We start from the raw sequence: 25,747 nt of genomic DNA on the forward strand, positions 1-25,747 counted from the left end.
CACGGCCATGAGAATTTCTTAGAAAGAAAGTATGTTTTCATTTAATTCCTCCCTTTCAACGGCAACATGTTGGCTCCAGTAAATGTGTAGGTGTGTTATTAGCTTGACATTGATGACAGCAAGCTGCACTCTCCTGAATGTAGCTTCTCTCTCAAGCAGAAAGATTTCCCAACAATATTTGGCCTTTATTCTGCTGTTGGTAATTAATGTTGTCTGCTGCTGACGATGTTTGTGTCGTGGTTCTCAGAAAAAGGGGCTCAAGAGCACGACTCAGGAGGCAGATGTTAAAAGAAGAGAGTTAAAGAGTCTTTACTAGAAAACTAAAAAAACACAAGCATACAAAGAACCAAGCAGGTCAACAAAGTACAAGGGGTCGGGCTGAGGCAAAATCCAAGGTCAAAAGCACGAAGAGCAGAGCGCTGGAAAGCTAAGGCACATGACACAAAGACAAGAAACGGACTGGTAGGCCTTCGCTAATGAGGGAATGGAGAACAGGTCAGCAGGTGCGTGGGGAGGAGGAGCAGTAAAGGGGAAAGTGGCAGGGTCTGAAATGAGAGCAGAATCAGAAAATGAATGCAAAAAAAACAATTGGATGGAATGAATGAAAGGATGCCATCGGTTACAGCAACAGCACGGAGCGAATGTGATGAGCTGGGGGAGGGAGGTGAGGAAGGGAGTGTTGTTTGAAGTGCAGTGGGAAAAAAAAAAGGGGATAATTAAAATGACAGTTTTATAGAGCCATCTTAATGAATGATAGCTGGAGTCATAGAGATTGCAAGTCTGAATGAGACTCTAAAAAGCTTTTTCTTGCTCTTGAAGAAATAAATAAAGTTGTTTTTCGCACAGAAAATTGAAAAAATTGATTTGCTGTAGGTGATGAGTGAGCTGCTCACAGCAAGCTGTAGAAAGGCAGGGGGTTTTATTCTGTGTAGTAGATTAAACAAAGAATGATACGTGGTGTTCATCTACACTGTTCGAAGGGACTGTGTGTAGTTTTGCACGTGACGGCACAGCTGTGTTTATTGTATTTAAATCTGCGGACGCCACGACAAGATCAGTCAGGATCTAACAGACGATAATGTTCCACGTTTTTATAAATATCAGATTAGAAAGCTGTTACTCCACAGTAAACTCATCCCGACTAACACAGCTGTCGTCAAGATGAAGCCTGGGCTCCATCAAATCTGTCAGGACGTTTCTGTTAAAAGCAACAGTTCAGACTCGAGAGTCGTGAGAGAGAAAAGTATTTTTATTCTGTTTTGTGACCCGCAGTTATCTCTAAATCAGCCGGACCTGCCTCAACCCGCTCATATAAGACCTGACCTGACTCACAGGTGCAGCTGTGCCGCTGGACAGTCGAGGCAAAAGGACGCACAATGGCAAGACGCAAATAAATGATAAATATAGATAAAAAAAAGCACTGATAACACAGGCCGAGGAGGCAGACACACCCTCAGTGATTTCAGTAGATTGTTCAGGAGATTAACTTGTTTCTCCCTCTGCTCAGATCCAACTCAGTGGCTCAGGTGCACACTCACAACTCACAACTCACAACTCTCTATTTTTTTAATGAGACATCAGGATTTATTATTAACTGACCTTATGCATTTTTCTAATCACTAAATAGCAAATCTCCAAACCCTCACTAATGCATTTAAAGATGGAAGGACTGGAAATCATTTTTCGTTCTTTCCTCTTCCACAGATAAGGACTCGTGCGTTTGACTGTTTTCACATACGCAGAGAATAAAAAGAGCAGCACAGTCTAAATTAATTTGCCTGAAACGTAATTGCTTGTTCTATAACCAGCCTCTGCAATATTCCAGCAGCTGCTGCTCCAACATACATCAGCTGCCTGTTAATTCTCCCATAATGGAGGCATGTATAGAGTTTTTTTTTTTGAACTTTGGAACTTCATATTTGGTCGTTCAGGGAGATTCATTTTCTCTCCGTCACAGACCTCAGCCAGTGTCCCTGCTGCTTTTAAAGAGGATGAGAGCTCCTCTCATGTGATCGGTCATTATGAAGTTCCCCCCGACTTCACCTGCCGATTCTGTACTCCTCCAAAAATAATGCTCTGTTAGCCCAAATTGAATCCTGGTGTCTGGGATGTTTCTGCCTCCAGAAGAAGGGGACAAATCCAAACTTGAAAAGTGAAAAGCAAACTGTCACGAACAGCGGCGAGCAGCTGGTCTCGCCAACATGAGATATTTCTTTCCTTTATCCTCCTTATGTACAAAGCAGCGCATCAGCTAGGTTGGCAAACATTCATGTGCAGCATATGGATATCACCACTCAGGGGTTTCTGGGTGCTGAAATTCAAACTTGCTAGTTATCAGTTTTCCTTTACTGCCACGTAAAAGCCTCCGACATGAAAAGTTGTCAGTAAAGCTTTAAAATACTTTCAGTGCAGAATCCTGAGACGACCTCAGACACATTTATTTATTTTTTTTAGGCAGATTACTGTGTAGTCCAGTTTTTTAGCAGGGGACTAACAGGGTTTACAACTCTGTTATATTCTGGTGTTAAACAGGATGATGACATCTCTCATGCCTCTGTCTATCTTTCATGTTGTGCTCAAAGACTTGAGCTTCCCTTCACTTTGTAGCGGAGCTTCATTTAAGCTCGATACTCACAAGTTGTATCACATCCTCTTTACAGTTGAGATGACTGCTGCCTCTGAAGTGAGTTTTATTCCATAATTTCCCCCTATTTTTAATTCCTTAATGACATGTGGCGAAATGCTGTCTGTCGAATTATCTGCTGTCAAATATTATCATGTTGTCTTTGACTACATGTGATCTGTCTGGTCTTATGAGTGTGTTTTCTTTTTAAAGGCCACAGTGTAATTCTGTCTCTAAAGAGAAAGTGATAGCAGAGCTAAACGGATAAACCAGTATAAGTGATGAATCAGATTAATAAAATTGTGGTTGTAATAACTCTCGCCCAGTCATAAATGTTTAATAAGGTATTTCAAAATGCACAGCGCTGACAGAAAGTGGCGTCAAGAATGGATCGTCTTTACTCGGAGCTAAAGATCCCCTGTCAGCAAATCAATGGGGGAGATTGAAGCTGTAGCGAGACAGTTTGTTTGGCTGGCTGGCACCGCGGGGCCTGTCTTGTCCTTGGCATGTCTTACTTTGTTTTATTTCTTTGGTCATTTTACTTCTCTGTCAGGATTTCCTTTTTCCTGCTTTGGAGGGAAGGGTGGTAAGAGGATCTTGCCTAAGCCCGACTGAAAAGGGAAAAAGTTGAAGACGAGACAGAAGCAGAACAAAGGACACTGAATTTTAGAGAAGTTGCCAGCTTGATAATGAAGTGAGCACAATCCTGCTTGACAGGAGTGTAAACCTAAAACGGAGCTTTCTCCTAATTCCCAAAGGACACTGACTGGACACAAGGCTTCGTTTTCACTGGCATATCCCTCTCATTTTTCAAAAGCATTGTTTTGTCTCTTTTACAATTTCTGCTTGATTTACTTGGTTTATTTCTGTATGTCTTCGTCTAGTCCAGCTTTCATTACCAAGATGTATTAATCCGAGTTTCTTAAAGGTGAATACACCTATCTGGATCCTCTTTCAGTTACACAGCATGGAGGTGTCTTCAGACTGAAGGGTTAGCGTTAGAAGGTTAATCAGTTTATGAACTTAGCTAATTAGTTAGTTAAGGAATCTTAATTGGTATAAGTACCATAGAATCAGATTGCTCTGCCTCTTTATGCCGGTCAGATATTGATGCAGATTCTGTCTCGGTCGTGGAGCAGTAGAGCAGTTTACCTGTGCAAGGATACTGCACCATGCGGTCTACATGTGTGACCACGACCACGACCACGACCACGACCACGACCATGACCACGACCATTAGGGTTGGATGGTCTGCCCAACAGATCATATGACAATCTTTATTTTGAAAGTCCTGGCTGGATTCGTGTCTCTTTGTGGCTTTGACGCTTCCTCCAAATGTTTGTCTGTGTCTGTGTTATGACCCGGCCTCAGGCGGCCACAACACAAGGGAGACACACCATAGTTAATATAGGCAGTTAATAAAGGATATCTGTAGTAACCAAATCAAGATGCCAAATTAAATGTTAACAGCTCAATGCAATCACACAGCTCACAATCAATAAAGTCAGAGAGAGAGAGAGAGAGAGAGAGAGAGAGAGGTTAGTTTTCATCCAGGACGTATACATCCTGGAACCCACAGGTGTTCCAGATCTACCAATCAGCAACCTGACAGACAGAGACAGTTTAGTGTGGAGCCCGGGGGTCGTCACAGTATGGAAGTGCACTCAGTCTTAATGTGTCTTTTAAAGGAAGGATCTGCAAATACAATTTCACGATGGAAGAAAAGTGTGACCTCCTCTGCATGCGGGTAGAAAAATATACGTACTGTGTGTATGTTGTGGTAGCTGGCAGCAGTGGTAGTAGCACTAGTCTAGGCTATATAATACTCTCCTAGAAATATGCTGAAAAAATCATGAAGCATCAGCTATCTGTCACCCAGATTTAATGCTACTCAGCGTAACTACAGTGCACTTACAAAGGATGAATAAACTACTGGATAATCATAAAATAAAGCCTCACCTTTTAAGTCAGAATAGATGAGAAGTCCCTTAAAGTATTTAGAAAAGTGGAAACATGTATATCTCCAACTCCGTGACAAACTGTGCATATGACTGGATAATACCACTGACAGCTCCAGGACAGCTGCTCCCTGAGGTGGGAATGTTTTGTGAACAACGTCTTTCCAAGGTCAAGAATGAAACACTCATATCGTCTCTTCGCGTCCACTTGTGAAATCTTATCTACATTTTCCCTTAGTCAATATTGATCCCGTGGGAATGTGTAGAGAAATGATTGCATACCTTCACTCCCCCCCCCCTGTTGTTGCTCCAGCACATCACTCACTGTTCTTTTTCCACAAGGAGCGCTAGTGCAATTCTCCATCTGTGTGTGTGTGCGTGTGTGTGTGTGTGTGTGTGTGTGTGTGTGTTTGTATCAGTCCTTCCTCTCCTAATTGGGAATTTGTATTCATTAAAAGCCCTGGATGAGCACTAAGATGCGAGTCCACACCTGTTGTTTATGTCAGCGCCCGCCTCAGTCGGAGGCGGGGCCAGGATTAACCGCGGTCAACCGTCCCCTCTCCTCTTTCATCCATAATCACAATCACATCATGAATCCCCAATTATCTCCCGAACTGCTGCCCTCGGGGCCAGATCCGACTCCGACTCCCAGTTTCAAAATAATGAAAAGTCATATTTTCGGTTCCCGCCATAGATTTTCATCCTAATTATTCTTTTCCTTTGTCTCTCATTAGAACGGAGAGGAGAGATTAAGTGTTGATCTGAAGGGGTGTGTTCGGGCTTGCACGTGCATGAGAGAGACAGAGATGGCGAGATTAGCCGTTGTTGGTAACGACACAGCGATGCGTGACTGAGAATCGGGGATGTGCGGTAGCTTGTTAGCTTCACATGCCCACCAGGTAGCTTCGTGTTGGGAGCTTTATAATGAGGCTGCTTCTTTCATGTGGACCGGACCTTTAATCCCCAACACATGAGCCGTGGGACGTGGTAACAGGGCTTCGTTCGTCGCTTACACACCTTCCTTTTTGTCCTTGTTATTCTCTTCACTTTCCTCAAGATCCTTTCTTCTCTCTTTCCTTCCCTCCATTTTCCTTGCTTCACTTTTTTCTTTTTTTATTTCCATCTAACACAGCCTTCGTCATTGTTCAACCTTTTCTGCTCTTTCTTTCCTTGGTTCAGAAATAAACTCCAAATGAAGTGTGTGAAGAGCTGCGTTTAGCTTCGATTTGCTGCTGCTGTGTGGGCAGCTCAGCAGAACTCGTCAACATTTTCTCCCAGCCTTGTTCATCGCCCTCGTGAACGTCCTCGTCTACCAACAGTTTGCTTTTCTTTTCAGAGTTGTTTCAGTGTAAATGAGTGTCATCCCGTCGCTCAGCAAGCGCCCATGTTTGTGTCTAACTCACAAGCTAACGACAGGAACAGATTTACGGAGGCTTTTGTGCCTGTTTTTCAGGCTGCGGATGTCAGGTGCACTCGACTGGAGACGCAGTTTGTGTGTTAGTTGCTCGAGTGATTAAGAGGTGCTTCTCTGTCCTTATCGCTCACACACTCACGGGATTCCACCATTTTTTTTTCTTACAAAGGTCACACAATTTGTGACTGTCAGTTTTGCAGGGACAGTTCTCCACTTCTTAATATGACACATGTGAACGCAGCATTGACGGAATTAATTTAGTCCAATGTTCTGTTTTCATTGTAAACCCCTTTGTGCCTGTGTTTTTAAAAGTGCTCCATAAATACATTTATTATAAATTCAGTGTTAACAAGTCACAGGGAAGATTGTTGTAGGGAAATAATAGCGAATTTAACTTAGGCCTGTACTTAACTACAGATTCTTAGGGGGAAAAAAAGATCAATGAAGATTAATTAAAACAATATTTCATTACTGTGGCAGTAATTGAACAGGGGGCAGAGTTTGTTTTCATTAAGTTATTACAACAACTGCACATTTCCTTCTCTTGATAAGATATTAACGTTATGTGTTAATATGTGTGTTAATGTTATTATTAACATTAGTATGACCATCTCCTCTCTAAGCTGCCCGACCTGCTGCTGCATGCTTCTCTCTCTCTCTCTCTCTCTCTCTCTCTCTCTCTCTCTCTCTCTCTCTCTCCATCGCTGCCTTGTGGGCGGTTATCTTGTGCATTTTATGAATCTGTAATGATTCTTTTTATATCACTCCGTCTCCTTTTGTTTGCCATGAACATGTTCATTGCCTCCTACTGCACATTTTACTTTCATGAGTAAGATTTGGAGTAATAGCAGAACTGTTTCTCAGGTGGAGATAAAAATATGGCTGAAGTGAATATTTTGCATCAAGATCAATATATATATATATATATTGTTTTTTTACGTGCTTGTTAGAGAAATTCCACTATTGAACTGCGCCTTTGGGCTCTCCTTCACTGCCACAGTGCGTCCCAGGCGCAGGCCAAAAGCTGACTGCATAATGAGCTGCTGTCTTGGTAAATCAGGAGCTAAATACATGTAGATTGCAATTGCAAAGTCAATGAGAACCACAATGCGCTGCATCATGTTCGTGGAGGCTACAGCTCTTGAGCAGCTCTGTGAGGCACAGGAGAGCCATCCGTCCAGTTTCTGCCAGTCGTCTGGGGCTGGGTCGTGGTTTAGCAAGGCAGTGCAGATGTTTCAATCCCCGGTAATGTTTTCCAGCTCCTCCTCGTGGGGGATCCTGAGGAATTACCAATCCAGATGAGATACAGTCCAGACTGTAAGTATTTGGACACACTTTATGTGCTTCAGCCCATTCAACCTGAAGTAAGATAATGGATGCTGCACTAAAGCACTAAAGTGTCAGCTTTAATTTGATTAGGGTTTACATCAACATAGAAAGAGTTTGTGTGGGAGATAAAGTCCTTTAAACACATAGTGCTCAAAGTTTAGGTGATCAAATTTAATTTTACAGATACACATCATATTTAATGTTTTGTGGAAAATGAGCGCCTGAAGTCTTCTACCCGTTGACTTCACCACACGCTTTTACCTTCCCTGCTGATGCTCTCCCACGGTCTTCACTGCATTCCCCTCCAGCTCTCGCCTGTTGTGGGGTCTCTCTGCCTTTGTCTGGTATTTAGCAAGTGGAGTACGTTCTCACTTGGATTGTGATCAGGTGAATGTCTTGTCCAGTCGAGGATATTGTCCTGACTTAAACCCAATCGAACCCCCAACCCTGGAGAAACCTGAAAATGGTGATCTCGAAATGAGCTAATCTGCAGAGAAGAATGGCAGAAATCCACTTGTAAATCATTGTTTTGGTCACTGCATTAAGTGTACTGCACAATCATGCGTGCGCACATGTATGCACTCAGCATAGGACATTTCCTCAGGATGGGGGACAATTATTTTAGCCCATAGCACGTCTACCAAGCGCACCTTTCAACACCGTGGACGCCATGAAAACTGCATTTTCATTGTCTGGAGTAAACCTCCTGGAGCTCTTTAGAAAAGTGTTGGCATGCTGACAGCTTCTGTCAGAGAGAGATGCCTATGACTTATTGGTTAATAACAGACCTGACAACGACACAGTGATTGATTGACAGAGATACAGACCAATCAGTGTTGAATTCAGACTTCAGGACTTCAGGATAAATGTCTCTGTAAGCGCTGAAAACAAGTATATTATATGTATCGTTTTAACAATGGTGAAAACGCCAGAAACCGGGACAATCCTTCACCAAAGTCATCATTGTACCATCAGGGTTCATCCTCTGGGGACCATTTTGCTCCGTCTACATTGTCTTTGAAACATTTCACCAAAAGAAAAGTATCTCACGAATGTCATATGGCACCAGAGGAATCAGTGGATCACCGAGATCAGCAGGATTCATCATTTGTGGACCATGAATGTCTGTGCTACATTTCTTTTGGCAACCCATCCAATAGCTGTTGCGATGTTGGATGCGGGCCAACTAAATGACACTGACATCCTCGACTGGAGTGGGTAAAAATGGATAATGTAGCCAGCAGTCTTCACTGTGGGAAGCTCCATAATATGATGTAGAATCCATTAAGAGACCTGGGGTTGACATGAGTGGTATTTGCTTCAGTGCTCCATACACAGTCTCAGAACACACAAAATTGAATTTTGTTTACTTGTGTTTCTCTCCTTCTTCACACACAAACATTTTGTCATTATCTCTCCACTCTGGCCTTTGTCTCCGCTGTCCTTTCTTTCTGCCTCCACTCCCTCCTCGGTTCCCGCTGCTCTCCGTTATTCTTGTCACTCCGCTGCTGTTTAACACTTACCAGCCGGATATTGGATGATAAGGCGTAATCAGAGCCCCCAACTCAACCTCAGTGCTTGTGTCAGCTCTGACATGTGGGTTGGCATTTACTGCGCGACAGCAGCTTGACACCAGTTCACATCCCTCTTCATCAGGGACGCTGGAGCCAGTTATATTTTGCGCCAATCAGCCTTGGTGTAATCAGTTGTGTTCAACACACCAATCTAGCCCCATGACAAGATAATTACCATGGGTTCCCGAGGGAGACGTGTAGCGGGGAGCACCACAGCACTCAAGTAAAAAGTTGTGGTTGCAGTTGCACCATCAGGACACGGTGTATCATTTCCGTCAGTTTAATCAGGGGTTTTCGGTGGCTGTTTTTAGAAACGTGGGCGTGCATGCAAAGACTGTGGCGTGCTTTGTAACCTGCAGCAGTGCTCGAAAACAATCAGTCTAAGATGTACTCTGCTTGAATACACACATTTGAAATACTTTGTCCGACGGCTACAGTTAATATTCACATAAGAGATTAATATTTTACGAATGAAACCTGTGATTCGATTATGTTGATGAAGTATGATGCATCACTATAGATTAAACACCCAACAATCAGGGTTGGATTTTAGTTGCTACACGCAACGTAAGATAAGGGCCCCAAGTTAGTTTGATAATAAATTGATTGAAATTTAATTAATTATTTAATAATAACAATAATAATAATACATTTATGTATATGGCACTTTTCTTAAAGTCACAAAGCACTTTGCAGAAAATTAAAAGCAGATAAAAGAGAAGGCCAACGAGTAAAAAGAGTAGAACAGCATGAGTAAAAACTTATCAAAAGGATCTGACAATAGTTAAAGAGAGGCAATAAAATATGTAAGAACAAGAATTAGGGAAACAACAATATAAATAAAACATATATCAAACATTACCAAAGGCTGAGGCAAAGAAATGCATTTTAAGAAGAGATTTTAAAGAAGTTAACGAGTGTCTGTTTTCAGCCGAGAGAGAGCTCCAGAGTGTTGGGGACTCTAATAGCAAAAGAGCAGTTGCCCTTGGTTACAAACCTTGACCTCGGGGTGACGAGCAGCATAAGCACAATGTAACCTTTATTATGAGCAGCTCGGTTTGAATCTGGACAAATCAGTTCATTATAACCCTGCAGCCGTCTGAAGGAAGGACACGTATGTTGAAGTGCAGCGTCAGAGTGCAGTGCCATTACGAACGACCATTCACAGTGTTTACCTCTATTAAATCATGTGCAGATAAGAGATAACACTTTATAATACAACACACATCAGATCTGTTATGACTCAATATTCTGTCGCTTAAGTGGGAGGTGTTCGATTGCAGCGGCTCATTAATCCCGTGTGTCATCTCCTCCTTTCCAAATTTGTTTTTAGAAAAAGCTGTATTTCATGTTTTATTCTTGAAATGCATTGTGGTTCAATTGCTGATAATATCTTGTGACCATTTATGATGGAAGATATAGTAGAAATGAAACTAGTAGAAATAAAAAATAGTCATAAAATTTTTATCATCTTTGTACAAGTCAAATAAAAACCGACACCTGTGGTTGCAGATACGAGGTGCTGTGGGTTCAGCTCGTGCCGCTCCGCCATCCAGACAACAGCATCATTTCCTTTTTGTTGAGCTGTTGTTGTCATGTGTCGCTGCAGACCAGTGATGTTGCTGGATAATAGTAAACTCATTAATCACCTCACCCTCACCCACTTTTGCACTTTGCACGACTGCACCTACATGAACCAAAATAGCAGTTGCGCTCGGAGACGCCCACACAGTCTGTGCGTGCAGGATCCACTGCTTGGTGCTCGTCGTTGTGCTTTGGCAGATACAATAATTATAACTGAACAAATGACGTTTTAATTTAAGTTCAACTTGGAGTGAAGGATCTGAAGACTTCCTCTGCCACTGAAGAATGGGTGACATGTTTTGGGTTCCCCCGAAACAGCATGACAAAAATAAAATACAGAGCTCATAAAAGATCATTTCCTATAGAGTGCGTTACATTGTGAAAGCCATTTCAGAATATGACATATTTTCCTGTAGCTGCTACAAGCCTTATGAAAGTTTAATGAGCAGGAAAAACCTGTTAATGTATTCTTAGCTGGAAAACTCCGGAGCTGCTGCAACCTAATAGAGAGGAACACAAAGAAAGGCAGTGTGAGTGCTTCTCTGTCCGGGTCCGTCTCCACTGTTCGGTCTATCTGCGGTCATAAATATCATCCGGCTGACAGGTCACACAGACCAGAATCCATCCGCCTCAGCTGCGCTACAAATATTTCTGCTGCAGTCTCTCTCTTTTGTTCCCGCGGCCTTTAAGGATCCCCTCCAGTCCACCTTTTCCATTTAACAGTTTCCCTGGGAGGCTGTGAAACCTGCCTGTCCCGCACTCTCCTTTCGCCAATCTTCTGTCCAGCCTCCATGTTTTTTTTTTCCCAAATGGTCATAAACAAAAATCCCTGCGAGCGGTGACTTTATTCCTGCGACAGGGCCGGGGGCAGGGAATTCATCACTCGCTTTGACTGAGTTACACCTCGGCTCAGCTCAAGGTCAAAGCAATTACTGGACTTTCACTCCCATCCTGACCTCCCTCTCCTCCCTTTTCTCTGCTCTTCTCTTCACAAAACTCTACTTTTCTCACTCCCCCCCTGACCCTACTTCTTTCTCCCTCACCAGCCTGCACGGCCTCTCTCTCTCTTTTTTGTTTTTCTTTCTTTTTTTCTTAACTTTGTGAACTTAACTTGCCTTTCTTCCTCCTTCCACAATGTATTTCTAAATGTTAGTCCATTACCGTGAACCATGCTTTAAATAATAGACTCTCTAAAATTGCTTGTAAGTCATAGTCATGACCCCCTTTGTTACTACTTTTCTATCCCAGCAGTGGGTCAGCAGCAGTGACCCAGTGTCCTGGTTGTAAATCCATCCCTGATTTGATATATAAGATAAAGCCCAGCAGACTGCTTCGATTGGGGGTCACTGCAGTACAGGATTTCCAGTCGCCTGATCTCGCAGACTCAGTGGTGGTTACGAAGGAAGTCTGCAGCTCTGATTGTCTTCACATCCAACCAGTCATTACCATTAAAGTCCGAAGTGAACAGTTAATTTAAGTGTTGCTTTTGACAGGGAACATATATGACAGCATCCCTACTTCATGTTGTATTTGTACGATGCTGCCTTGTTCACCTGTTCAAGTTATTAGACTTCATTGCTTTGATGAATTAATTGAGTCCTTGATGCAAGCACTTGGTTTACCGCATATGTACAAATTCATTTCTAAAGGGCACAAACAGAGACAGGAACATACTGGTGAGTGTCGACAGTAAAGCATAAAGCAGAGTCACATCATTTAGGACTTTTTCACTCACTGCATTGGAGAGAGCGTTGGATGATTCCCAATGCAACGATGCATTGTTCTTTTTTTCTTTTTTTTTGTGATCAACACTGATTTTTATCAACAAAAGGAAATGTGACATAAAGCAGGGAGGCAACAGACAATACAAAGACACATGAAGAGGTCTATAAAAAGCAGGAGCCCTTCAGAGAGAACACAGCCAAACAATAATAATCACAGGTACATTGTTTTTCCTTGACAACAGTCTGGGCTTCTCAGTTTCTCTTAGATGTAAGTCTCTCGAGTATGTCCCTCAAGATGGACTGCTAGGCCCTGTGTGCTGTTCTTCATTGGAGGTGTGACAGTTAACTTTGCATACTGTAAATTTCAGTTTTTTGTGGGACTCGTTCAAGTAAGTTTTCTAAGGGCAGAATCCTCTTTGCCTCATTTAGGCAACTGATTATTTCCCTCAGCTGCTGATGAGGGGAGAACCCCCGCTATAACTCGCAGTGTTATTTCACATTATCACACAAGGTGATCTGCATTATCCCAGTCGCACTGAGACAGTTTACAGCGATCAGAAAAGTATTTCTCATTTTCCTAATTTATCCCTGCAGGGACGCAGCTGGCCGCCAGCGTCGCCAGACACTGATATTTGGTTGAATGTATGTTGTGACGCCAAAATTCAATGTCAAAACAACGTCTAATAACCAACATTAATTTGACATTTGACGTTCATATTTGATAAATCCAGTTGTCATTTCCAACCAAAGTTTAACATCTGAATCGTTAAGTGTCCAACGTCTTTCTGACGTCACACTGACGCCCGGTTCCTGCTGCGATCGTAAAGTCTCTGAAAGGTATTTCTCTATAGTGATAAATATCACAAAGTTAATAAGCAATAATCGAAGTACGAGCTAAGAAAAGAGAGTTTACCAGTCAAACACTCAGGACTGTGTGGGTGTGTTTGGACCAGATTTCATTGACAGTGGCCTGGCAACATTAACAACAACCCTTCAACTGTCATCAAATTGTGATTTAAATCTTGCCTAACTCTGGTGCATGGAAGTATGTCACATTATTTTTTTACCCAGCTGAGCTTTTTTTCGAACCAGTGAGAGGAGCAAAAACACAAACACAGAAATCTCTCAGGTTAAATAAGCATAACAAATCAAACTTTGGCAGAATACATGTTTATGTACTGTAGGATTCCCATGGCATATAAAAACTGTAAAATATGTTTTCAAGGCCACAAACTACAGAGTGCAGCTGAGATGAATGGAAATGCCAGTTTTGCAGGGATTTGGTCATAAACCAAAGATCTGGACAAAGTGAAATCTTGATCTGAAGGTGGCGCTAGATGAAAAATCAGTGACATCCTCTGGACACCGTGACGGTCTGTACACGATATAATGTAAATACATTCAGTTGATGGTGTTGCTACATGAAAAGTCAGAGGATCACCAAAGCCCGTAGAATTCATCCTCTGGGAACCATGACTCTCTGTGCAGAAGTTCCTGGCAATCTATCCAGTAGCTTCTGAGATATTAAAGCCTGGACCAGCCGACTGACCAACATTACCGTCGCCGGAGCCATGCCAAACTCAGCCTAGTGTTTTATCTTCCGCCCTTAAAGAGCCATTTTAACATAAAAGCCATTAGCTCTGTTTCTATGGGTTTTATTTTTTCACACAGAGGTTTTCTCAGGTCAGCCTATCTAGTACAATATAATACGAAATGAAACTGCCAGAGGCAATTTCAAAATCATCACCTCAGCTGCCAGAGGCAAAGAACCAGGTCTCAGTTGAGCACATAATGACCTTTGCCTTCTTCCTAAATTACAGCTAAGGAAAGATTCAAGACTGCAGTTTGATCAATTATCTGTAGAAAAGGCTACATTCATAACCTCGGGAAAAAAAAGAAGTCAAAACCTTTCTTTTCCCAAATGTCTAAATAACAGAGGCAGTTATGGTTTACTTGACCTGAGCGATTGCAAAGACATGAAAGGAAATGAGAATCACAACAGGACCTGAATTGCACAGAGCACAACGCAGGAGGGGACAAGAAGCCCCCTAATGGTACAAAACCCTCATAACATAAGACGAGGCATTAAATTACACAGGTTAATGAGGTGAAATTATCCCGTCTTCTCTTCTCTTCTCTTCTCTTCTCTTCTCTCACATCCGCAGGAAGATCTCAGTGATAATGATGTTTCAGCTCTAAACCCGAGCGCCTGGTCCAAAAGCCTTTGAGGTGTCTGGGATGAGTGGCTGCAGTCTGCTGGATAGCAAGCCTGTAAAACATCATCTACATTTCCAGATCCACTTCAAACGCAAACTCAAAAGGCTTGCTGCCGAAGCTTCCACATTTCTTCTATGGCGAAAAACCTTGGTTTTCAAAAGAGCTTTCATGCCGGTTGATTTATTTTCATTGTAATGACACCATGTAATTTCTTATCTCAGCTTGAAAGTATTTTTCTTCTGTTTTTTCATCTGTCATAACATTTTTTTTATGTTTTCCTCTTTTTTTTTCTTTTTTTTTTGATGAAATTACTCATTAAATTGGCTTCTTTGCTCATTCAGTGGAGTCATCCATTTGCCCAAAATACCTCAAAGTTAAATGATTTGGTAAACAGATAAACAAACCAACCATTTATGCCAGCAAGAGGTATGAAGAGGGTATGAAATAGGATAAAATAGGCTTTTGCTCACATTTCTCTCATGTAAACACAAATAGTCACGCATATGCACGACTGCACCACATAGTTCTGTTGCCCGATGTACTCACTGTATACGAGCTCATGGCGCCGTTTGGTTCAACGTAACAAACAGAGACGTTTGCCAAGATTAGCTCAAACAGAGTGATCCATGCTTTCCTCAGGTGAACGTGTCACATATTACACTTGAGACTGGTGTGATGGATTAACTAGTTCCTCGGGTTATAATGTCTTGGAAAAAATGCACACATATAAAGATGCACCCACACATACACAAAAAAAATATCATTTTGGTACTGACGCACACTTACAGTAGCAAGGTGCATAAAAAATGGGACATGTACAGTATTGTGGCTGCACTACTGTCATAAAACACTGAGCTACGCCACCACCTGTGTGTGTCACCACATAAACAAAACATACACTCACAACATATTTTTTAAACTGAACTTTTTCAATGAGCTTCTAACTTGGAATGAGGGGGTCCTACATCAACACATTTCCTGCCAAAGGTAAAACATGATTTGTGGCTTGGAGAGGAAAAGACTGGGTGACATCAGGATCATCTGAGATGGGATGACAGCAGAATCAGTTCTGAAAATAAAGGCGGGCAGTCCAAAACCAAACAGACGTTATGACAATGGAGAGGGAAAAAATGGGAGCTTGGGGTAGTTGGCCTTTTTTTCATTTTTCCGCTTGCTGGCCAAGTATTGTGTTGTCCATGGGTCACCCACAGCCACATCAGCGATTATGCAGATGGGTTTCTTCCTGTGCAGTGATGTAATGCCAAAGAGCTTGAAGGCCCTGCATAGCAACTGGCCGGCGAACCCTCTGTAACCTCCTTCCTGGATGGGCACTAACTGCGTACGCCATCCTCAGCTCCGGCATTCAGCCAACAGGTCGTCCATTTGGTCTTCCTGCAGGATATTCAATTCTAGCCAGACCGCTTGCCTTGCTGTTTTGGACATCAGGACCATGCCTAGCCTGAGTGTTGGCTATGCAATGGTTTCTGGGAACTTGAGCTGCGTCTTTGGTCGGCCTTCAGTGGTGGCAAGAAGCCCACTTGATGATCTTTGATGCTGCTGCAGCCTCTCCCCTTTCTCGACAAAGCCGTTCATCTTCCTTGTTGGGTGTAGCTGTTTGGTGCTGACAGTCCCTGCACAGATGGCTTCCCTTTGGAGTGTATTGAGGTTTTGGACTGCCTCCCTTCTAGTGGCACACTGTCCCAGAGGAGTGATTTGGCCTCCTCGTCTCCTCGGCCTTCACGTCCTGCCAGTCCTGACCCATGGATACTTAATGTTATAAAGAAATACTGAAACCAAACCAAAGTTTTCAGGAAGATTTGCTTTATTGAATATTACATTTTGATTTGAAACTAGCAACCTTTCAGGGAAAGAAGATATGTGCTTTGTTTATATCAGATCTGATGGTTTTGCAATAAGGAACACAGGTTGTTATTTTGTACAACTTAATAACAGCAGCTGGCTTGAGGGACAAGTAAATTACAATGTAAGTGGACAGATGATAGTAGCGTGGTTTGGCTTCATATCCATGTCACAGGTGGTTGATAAATAACCTGCTGAGCTGAGGTTGTTGTGCACGTGTGTCATACAGCACTTGGCAAATGATCGAAGACATCTTGCTGGACGAGGGAAATTGATGTTTATTTTATGTGTCACCTTCGGATCAGAGGGTATGTGTTCATCTGTGTGGCATGTTTCTAAGTCAATACTTACATGTGTCAGTGGATGTGTGTGTGTATGTGTGTGTGTGTTCCCACGGTTTGACCCAAGTTGTGAATTTTATCCGACTGAGTTACACTGTATTGGCCCAGTCATCCATCTGTTCCACGGCCCCAATGCAATTGTAATTGCATTAGTGCAGTGTTGATTTTTTATTAGACACCTTTTCCCAAAGTCCCCAGGCTCATTTTCCTTTATTAGACTGAGTCTGGAAAGACAATACAGAGCCTCACGCCGCCACGCGCAGAGTCCCTCCAGGCAAAACTTCATTCCAAAGTGAGCGAGTGATAAGTGGGCAGAACCGAGACCGTTGAGGGGATTTGGGAAGGAGTGGCGCAGGCTGAGTGTGTCTGCCGCTGTCCTGTTCACACAAGTATGTTTCTGTCCAGCTGTTTAGAAAAGTGACCTCCAAATTCTGAAAATGTCACACGAAAAGCAAGACGGGAGTTTGGTGAGTTTCCATCATGCACCATGGATTGGCAGGTTGACCATGCTTGTATCTGAAGAACGTAAAAATGTTATATTGCATAGCTAATGCTACAAAAGCATACAGTACTTTGCATCTTCTTATTCTTGACCTTGGAGCTAGTAGTTTAAATCTGCTATAATCAGTATTTGGTTACGTGAAAGAGGACGCTTGTAGTGATGAAACCATGGAGAATTATGACTTCTGCTGTTCCCTTCTGTGCTTTATAACGTCTTTCAACTTAATGTTTTGTTTTTCCAGCTCGCAAATTAAGTCTTTCGCTTCACTCTCACTGCTCTCATAACAATGTCTTGACCACAAGATGTGTTAGATTCATCTCAAACATGTCTGCAAATGAATGCTAATGCTGCTCCGTATCTACTGGATATGTAAGCTGGCAATTGTTTGCTAACAAGTTCGCCATATAAACTTTCACAGCTTAATTCTGCTGCTCAAGTTGCCCAATTATCAGCTATTGCAAGTTTTACAAGGTCAATTTTAAAAGCTTTTTTCACGAGATTTCAACAGCAGTTATTAACAATATCTCAATTTTAACTCCAACTACCACTTAAAACATAAGAGGATTGGTGTAGAGTTCCCTCCTACACAGAGCATCACTTCTTGTTAGCGAGGAGGAGGACAGAAGGACAAGGCACTCTGGGAAAACAAGTACCAAGAGTGGATGATGGGAATCTGACTTTAAGACCAGAATCTTAACTGATATGACCAAAATGGACCTGGACTGTCAGAATATCTACCATCTAGCATTTACCACAAACCGTTTAACACTTTATTTTCCCCACTGGTGCACTCAGGTTACAGAACTGCACCTGAACTGATCAATGACATCATCATGACATCACGTGACAGTTGTGTGGAGCACCACATCAGTGAAACAGTAAGGCCCTTGGACAAGGTTCGTGGCTGCTTTGTTGTGACATCACAAAGTTACAGAAGTCCTGACGGCTGGTTTTAAAGCTCAGTTTCTGAATACAGGCTGTGTGTGTTTCTCTGTGGACTGAGGCTTTGATACTTTCACAGTATTGATATAGAACCTAGACCTGATCTATGATCAGAAAAGACATGGAAATCTCATTGTTTGCAATATGGCACCTTTAATAATTCTCATTAATGATGAATTTACAGATTTTCAGTCATGCTAACATTGTGCTTCTATATGTATGACAGTGTCTGTTTGTGGATCTGTTAGTTGTTCCACTTCTTTGGCCCAGACTGAAATAGCTCAACAGCTATTGGATGGATTGTCATGAAATTCAGTGCACATATCCACAGTGCCCCCATAATGACTTCTAATGATTGTGGTGACTCCTTCACATTTGGCAAACAGCATTTTATTCGTTGGGCCAGCACTTCCGCCCCTGGCAACATCTCTGTGATGACAAGACTCTGGGAATTCAATTAACCCCGATGTTCTCCCACAAATAATTACACCACCCGTTTACAGACTGTTATTTATAGTGTTATAAAACTGAAAATAAAAATGCAAATTCTCAAATTTGAAAAGCTGGAGCCATCATTATTTTTTTATCAGTATTTTTCTTCATAAATTGAAAGCAGAATTGTTCAATCAATTAATCACATAGTCATCCCTTAATTATAATAATTAGAATTCAGGTTCAGGTTGGATATTGGTTTACGTGCAGTTGAAAGGCTCAAAGAAAGAAAATGAAAAAAAGAAAAGAGTAAAAGGCAGCAATAAAAGATTGGAAGGACTTACAGAAAGGAAGGAAAAGGAGGGAGAGAGTGAAGGAAGCGTTATCATCGAGTGTGTGTGTGTGTGTGTGTGTGTGCGTGCGTGTGCGTGTGCGTGTGTGTGTGTGTGTGCCCACATCTCTTCTAACCCATGCTCTTTCTCTCTGCTCCTTTTTTAACCTCTCTCCTTTCACAGATTGTTACTCTCTCCTTCCATTAAGTGCTTTGTTGTCATTTTTCCCCTCTGTGCCTCTCAGTTGTGTCTCCCCCGGTTACCAATCCACCCCAGTCCCTTTCTCATTGTGTGGTCTCTTCCTCTGTCTTTATTTTAACTTTTTCATCTTTTTCTTTCTACCCTCTGTCTTTTCAAATATCACTTTCCCTGTCTCACGTATTACCGCTTCTTTCTCTTCTTCCTCTTCTCCTCTTTCCTGTTCCGTTTTGGCTGGACTGGCCTTGAGCCAGCGCTATACAAATGTCCATGAGTGAGTGAGTGAGTGATATCGTTATTGGTCGTACTTTTCTAATTGGCCGTTATTATTATTTGGGGCCAAGAGTTTCCATTGCGTCATCAGTAGCTGTTTACAGTGGATGCACAACAGTTTTCAACTATTGTATTTCCTCCAAAGTGACTGTGGCCTTTATTCACCTCAGCTGCAGATGATAAAATGCCTTTATTTGAGACGGGCTTGTGTTAGAGGCAGGTCTTTATTACTAATATGCTCTGTTTGTCTGTGGCTGTTCGGGTTGCATCGGTGACGGTTGATGATAAAATGTGAGCCCAGTCCTGAAACACGCTCTCAATGAATGTGTAACCGGCCCACCAGGTTTTCTCCCTGTGCTCCTGATGGGCCAGTTTGACTGACAGAAACAGTCTGTTGTGCAAACAACAATAAATCAGAAATGGACTTTCACTGTCAGCGCTTGTGTTCCTGTGACAAGAACCCATTTCTTTTTACGTTGACAGCATGTTGTGCTTTTGCATTTTCAGATTAATCTCTATTAAGTATTGAAGTTTATAAGTAAGTGTTTTGGCCAAGTAGCGCCATCATGATACTGACAAACACAAAGCGCCCCCTGCACATTCTCATACACTGTCTTGTTTTTGTTCTTACCTGACCACCTTCTATCCCTCCACCTCCCTCTCCCTCTCTCCTGCTCTTTCTCTTCTCCTTGAAATCATTCCTGAAAATGTAATGTGCCTTTAAACATTGGTAAATCACAGTTATTTTGTGCCATTACAATAATTACCATAAACAAACAAACCCATTACAGGAAGATTTGCATCTCCTACCGGCCTCCACGAAGCATTGTGCATTATCTGATACCGGCTGAGAGCCGCCATAAAATGTGCAGGGCTGTTTCACAGGAATAAGATGCTCTTCTTTTAGTCTAGATTGAACCAAAGCATTGAGATTTGCTGGTGGCGGCAGATGGCAAATGGAGTGAAAGAATGATCGAGACAATTACCTCGAACATTTTTGTCCTTTCAACATGTTTATCTGGAAAAGTGTAACAATTGGCTTTCGTGCATTTGAGCTATCAAGGTTGGAAAAACATGAGCAATTGTGGGTAAAGTGTTTAGTGGCGTCTAACTGCGATTTGAAGATGCAGTGCATCACAATGGCAAAATTAAGTGGCCTATACTTGAGTATTTTAATCTGCATAGCAAAATGACTCAATTCTGGCTGATTTGCAGTTTACTGTGTTGTGTTGATGGATCCTGTTGTACTAATGTATAACAGACTTCTTTCATTATACTGTGATTGTACTGGATTAAAGTGCCGTCCACACAAAGAACAATAACCATAACGACAACCGTAACGGTAACGATGCGAACATCCACGCTGGTGAACAATAGCATTCTGTAAACAGTGCAGTGCCAAGCACGATGTCCTTCTTCTTGTTAGCGTCTTTATAAATACTGTTTGTTTGTTTTTAACCTCAGTGATGACACTCCCTAATGTCGTCTGCCACGTTGAACATGCTTCACCTTGTCGGACAGCAGGACAATATCGTTCACCGCTGTTATAGTTTTGGAGTTAAAACGATTTTTAAAACGATATATTTACAGTTACTGTTCTTGGTGTGGACAGCTCTTTAGTTTATTGGAGTAAATCAATATTGAACACTCCTGGTGTTGATAATTAACTTTTCAAATCTTGATGTTTAACTATTTTTCCTCAGGTGTGGAGATGTCTTGCCCAGGGTTTCTTGACGAAGCTTGTGCTGGAGTGGGAACTAAATATAAAGTTCATTTGGCATGGCTTTTAACATCTGTAAAAGTTGTTTGTTATAACTTTTCAGACTGCACCATATGTGCGTTTTCTGATCTGATGCCCCCTCTGGCACGACCCCGTTTACACGTAGTCACTTCGTGTGTCGTGGGCAGATGCCTCCGTGCATCCGGCAGCATTTGAGATGGTTTGAAATCTGATCGCTCTTGACCGCCTAGGGAGGATATTCGAGCTGCACGCTAGCCAGATGTTGAAAAGGCGTGCATGTATCATTATCTCCAAGACAAGTACGTAATCCTTACACCTCCCACGGTGTAGCTATATCAGTAAGCAGTCTGTGGAAACACCCTCTCACTGTCTGTTTTTCTTTACACATCCGTGTTCTGTCTCCTCCGTACTTGTGATAACAGCAGCTGAAGTTTCAGTAGAAACACAATGAAGTGAGCCGTTTTTCTATGTCTCATTAAAGCAACAGGAAACAACAGCTCCGGCAATTTCTACACATACAATCCAATACAAGGCACTGCTGTGGCAGTTATCTGATCTCCGATCAGCTCGACCGCTGGATGATCTGTGTGCGTGAGAGAGTATTGATCTGTGTGGGTGAGTTAGAGCCCATGAAGACAATACAACTTTTGTCTCACTTGTAGTTCATGAATACATTAAGTACAGGCAGTGCAAGATGCAAATCACATTTCTTTGCGTTTCACTTTGTAGCTCTTTGTCATATTTTTGACTGGTAGTTACTTTTGTCGCAGTTTCTGCTGTTTCAGTTTCTTTCTCAGCGTTTTAATCAAGAAACAATATAAATTATCCATGCCAGCTTGTGTGTTTCTGTCCCTCTGGCTGTCTACATTCAAATACAAATCTGTCTGTGTGTGTCCACCTTTTTGTCCGTGTGTGTGTGTGTGTGTGTGTGTGTGTGTGTGTGTGTGTGTGTGTGTGTGTGTGTGTGTATATGAGAGGATGGAGTGAGGTCTGAGGCCAGAGAGGCCACAGAACCCCAGGCTGGTCTGAAGAGAAGATGGACATTGACTTGTAAACTTGTTTTCATCCACACACACACACACACACACACACACACACACGTACACTAACACACAAATACACACGCAGACACTCACCCAACCACCCGCCAACACACGCACACACGCACACACACACACACTTGTTTTCTCCACACCGCCCCAGGGAAGAGAGCAGGCTTTCAAGGCGACTCTGGAATCTTCAGTCAACCAGAAAAAAAGGATTTTTTTCCTGGCATTTCCCAAACTGAGGCTGTTGTTTGTGGTTGTGTGTGTGTGTGTGTGTGTGCGTGCGTGTGTGTGTGTGTGTGTGTGTGTGTGTGCGTGCGTGTGTGTGTGTGTGTGTGTGTGTTTAAAAGAGAAAGAGACAAAAAGAAGAAGTGGAGAAAACACAATAAAGGCTCTTATTAAACTAGAAAGGGCAAATTTGGACTTTCCTATTCAGTTCTAATCAGCTGCTGCACCAAACTAAATCCATCATTTGTCTTCCTGCTTTTGGCTGGAATAATTACATCCGATGCATTATGATAGATAAATGCGTTGGTGAGTCCATAAAGTGTCTGTAATGCTACAGAGAGACTATAGAGAGTGGTGGGTGCTGTGTGGCGTGCAGAATGAGGCTCCTCACCAGAATGAGAGACGGCTATTATAAAACAGCACAGAGCCTATTTGTCCTGATAAGAGACACTTTGTCCAGGTTCTTAAGCCTTTGAAAAGTGGAATACACTTTGCTGTCCCTGGATGAGAGTACTCACCCTCGGTCATGTCAATTTGTCAGTTTCGGTCTTTTCTCTGACAATGTTTTTTTTCTTTTCTCTTTATAGTCATCCATTTAGTGACAAATTACTTTTTACATCGCTCTCTCTCTTTCTCTCTCTCTCTCTCTCTCTCTCTCTCTCTCTCCACAGGGAGATGAGGTACTGACTGTCATTAAAACTAAGGCTCAGTGGCCAGCGTGGCAGCCGCTCAACCTGTAAGTATCACTCAGTGTCAGTTTTACTAAAGGGAACAGGCACATCTGTGAGAGACATGATTGAAAATTAAAATGGAATAAAATGTGAAACAGAAGCAGTCAAATTGAAATTAAAATACATTTTTTTAGTATTTATATTTTCTTGGTGTTTGTTTGTATTTATTTAGTTGCAACTGTAATTACCAAAAAGCTGTTCCTTATTCCCATTTACCCACCTACCATGTCGTTCCATGTCATGATTCCATTCATGGTGCTTATGTGAATTTTGGTCATTTACCATCACCACATCTTGGCCCTTGACATGGAGACAGCTAACACTTGCTAGACCTCCTTCGTCTTATCATTTGGGCAGGAGCTGCAGGTGAAACAAAAGTAACGCCTAGCAGTGGGAGTCATTGCTAACATTAGCAAGCTTGGCTAACTAGCTTGCACTCTCCAAGTCGAATACAAACATAACAGTATGAAAGGTCAATGCACTAGCGCTTTTCTAGTCTTATCATCCACTCAAAGCGCTTTATACCACAAGCTACATTCACCCATTCACTCACACGTTCATACAACACTTTTTCTACCACATGCACACACTCACTCACAGATGATACATCTTGCCCAAGGACACTTTGACATGCAGACAGGAGGATCCAGGAATCGCACCACTGAACTTCAGATTAGTGAACAACCGGCTCTGCCTTTGAGCCACAGCCCCCAGTGTGTTGTAAAGGGACTGACAGCTTCAATATTAACACAAATACTGTATAAGCTGAGTCAGGTTGTCATATAATGTGACTGATAGAAATAACACAAATAGACAAAACAGAATGGACTTGAGGGAGCAATAATAAAACAGCTGTAAATATTCCAAATAAAATCTATAGTTTAATTAGTTTGTGAAAGACCACAGGTACAATAAGTCTGATATCCTTTTCAGGCTCAGGAGTAATAATAATAACCACTACAGTCCATCTATATGGGACTGTAAATCTGTGTCTTGTATGGGCTTGTGCACTTCGATTGGAGACTAAGAAAAGAAGTGAGCTGACCAATCACAGATTGCGATCAAAGGGATGTTGCCACCTGGTAAAAAATCTTCCATATAGGATACACCTGTGGTTCCTCCCCTCTCTTCTCTCTTTCTCTCCTCCGAGATAATATCACCAGCGGCTGACAGTCTTAACGATGTGGAGCCCAGCATCGTGTACTGTACACATCGTCAAATGCCAGTTCGGTAGACATGGCTCCCCGCCCCTCCTCCGAGAACACATTTGAGGGATTGGCACATCCTTGATGATGGCGGACTTAGATCAGTTTCCGAGTCACAGGCCGGAGGATGGAGGAGCGAGGAAGGAAGGACGCATAATTAGTACAATGGAAAGCCCCCTCGTATCTCTTAGTGCACCACAGACGATGACAGCGCGTCTCCTAGCAACGCCAGTTTTCAGATGTCAGTCAAATGCTGCCATCGGAAACAGACCCAGAGACCAGGAGTTTAAGTGTATTTCAACAAATTTGATCTTTTTTTGCAAAAAGATGCAACAAAAAGATGCACAGTAGCTGCAAAATCTTATTACTTTATATTTTTGACCACAAATAAAGAGGCAAATTCAAATTTCAATTTGACTTTATATCACACGTGAGATATTCACCATGTCTGTGTTGTTTTCGTCATGTTTTTTAGCAGCATTGAGTTAAGAAAATAAGTTTAGGCAACTGCATCACCTTGGGTTTATGAAGAGTTTTGATCTGGTGGCCACGCTAAAAAACAAGGCTGATTTTCTGTCTTGTTGATATTTTGGAGGCCCACAAAACAATATGCCTTTTTTGTTGTTGTTGAGAAGCTGCCTGAGCTTTCCTTCAAGCCAAGATTATTCTAGATTTATTTATAAAGCATAACATAATCTGTGTGTCGTGAAATAAACAAAAATATAAAATACTGTGAACTATAATATAAGAAAAACACTACATTTACATAATGTAGGATATTAAAGATGATCGACCGAAACAATAACAGACAAATATTTTATTACTTTGTTAGAGACATCTACATCCTCATTATGCGCAGTATGAAATTCTAAATTAGCAGGAAAAGTTTGAAAAAGTTTAATTTCTGGCCCAATAAATGAATTGCAAATTATAATTAAAAATTCTGATAGTATTGTATGAATTTTAATAAATTTATTCTTAATCGGTTCAGGATTCCTTCATTTATACACCTCTTTAAAGCCAGGAATACTTCTCTGAATAGTCGCACACTCTGGCATCGTGTGCACTCTTTGGAATTAGTTCAAGAGCAATTAGAAACTTATCACTATTCTAGCCCTCAGCAGAGCATGGACACACACACACACACACACAGACACACACACACACAGTCACACACACTAATGTACTGTATCTTTCACCAAACATCTGTTTAATTACCCCTCCTAGCGTTGTCTGTCATTTGCAATATATTGTGCCACTATTATTTTTACTAATGAGAACATTCACACACATACGTGCGCACCCACACAGTCACACACTCACATTGTGAGTATGAAATACTTGCTCATTTTGTTCAATTTTGCATGCAAAGTTGTCAAGTTGTTCTAACAGATTTATTTTTGCATTTACGGTATGGTTTGGTTAAGACATTATAATTAAGATCCCAAAGACAGTTTTCTGAAAAGAAATTTCAAATTAGCCTATTATTATAT

At 41.9% G+C, this 25,747-nt stretch overlaps 1 protein-coding gene across 1 annotated transcript in view; it reads left to right on the plus strand.

The window, feature by feature from the left end:
- The window catches only part of LOC111655575 (spondin-1-like), an 82,864-nt gene that overhangs the window by 40,909 nt on the left and 16,208 nt on the right, over positions 1–25,747 (plus strand). The window contains exon 7 of the mRNA XM_023407026.2: positions 22,990–23,054. Coding sequence (XP_023262794.1) covers positions 22,990–23,054 — 65 coding nt within the window. The remainder of the gene's footprint in view (positions 1–22,989; positions 23,055–25,747) is intronic.

The sequence above is a fragment of the Seriola lalandi genome, unplaced genomic scaffold (genome assembly GCF_002814215.2).
Source record: "Seriola lalandi dorsalis isolate HSWRI2012SDOR001 ecotype SW California unplaced genomic scaffold, Sedor1 jcf7180002054325, whole genome shotgun sequence".
Lineage (NCBI taxonomy): Eukaryota > Metazoa > Chordata > Actinopteri > Carangiformes > Carangidae > Seriola > Seriola lalandi.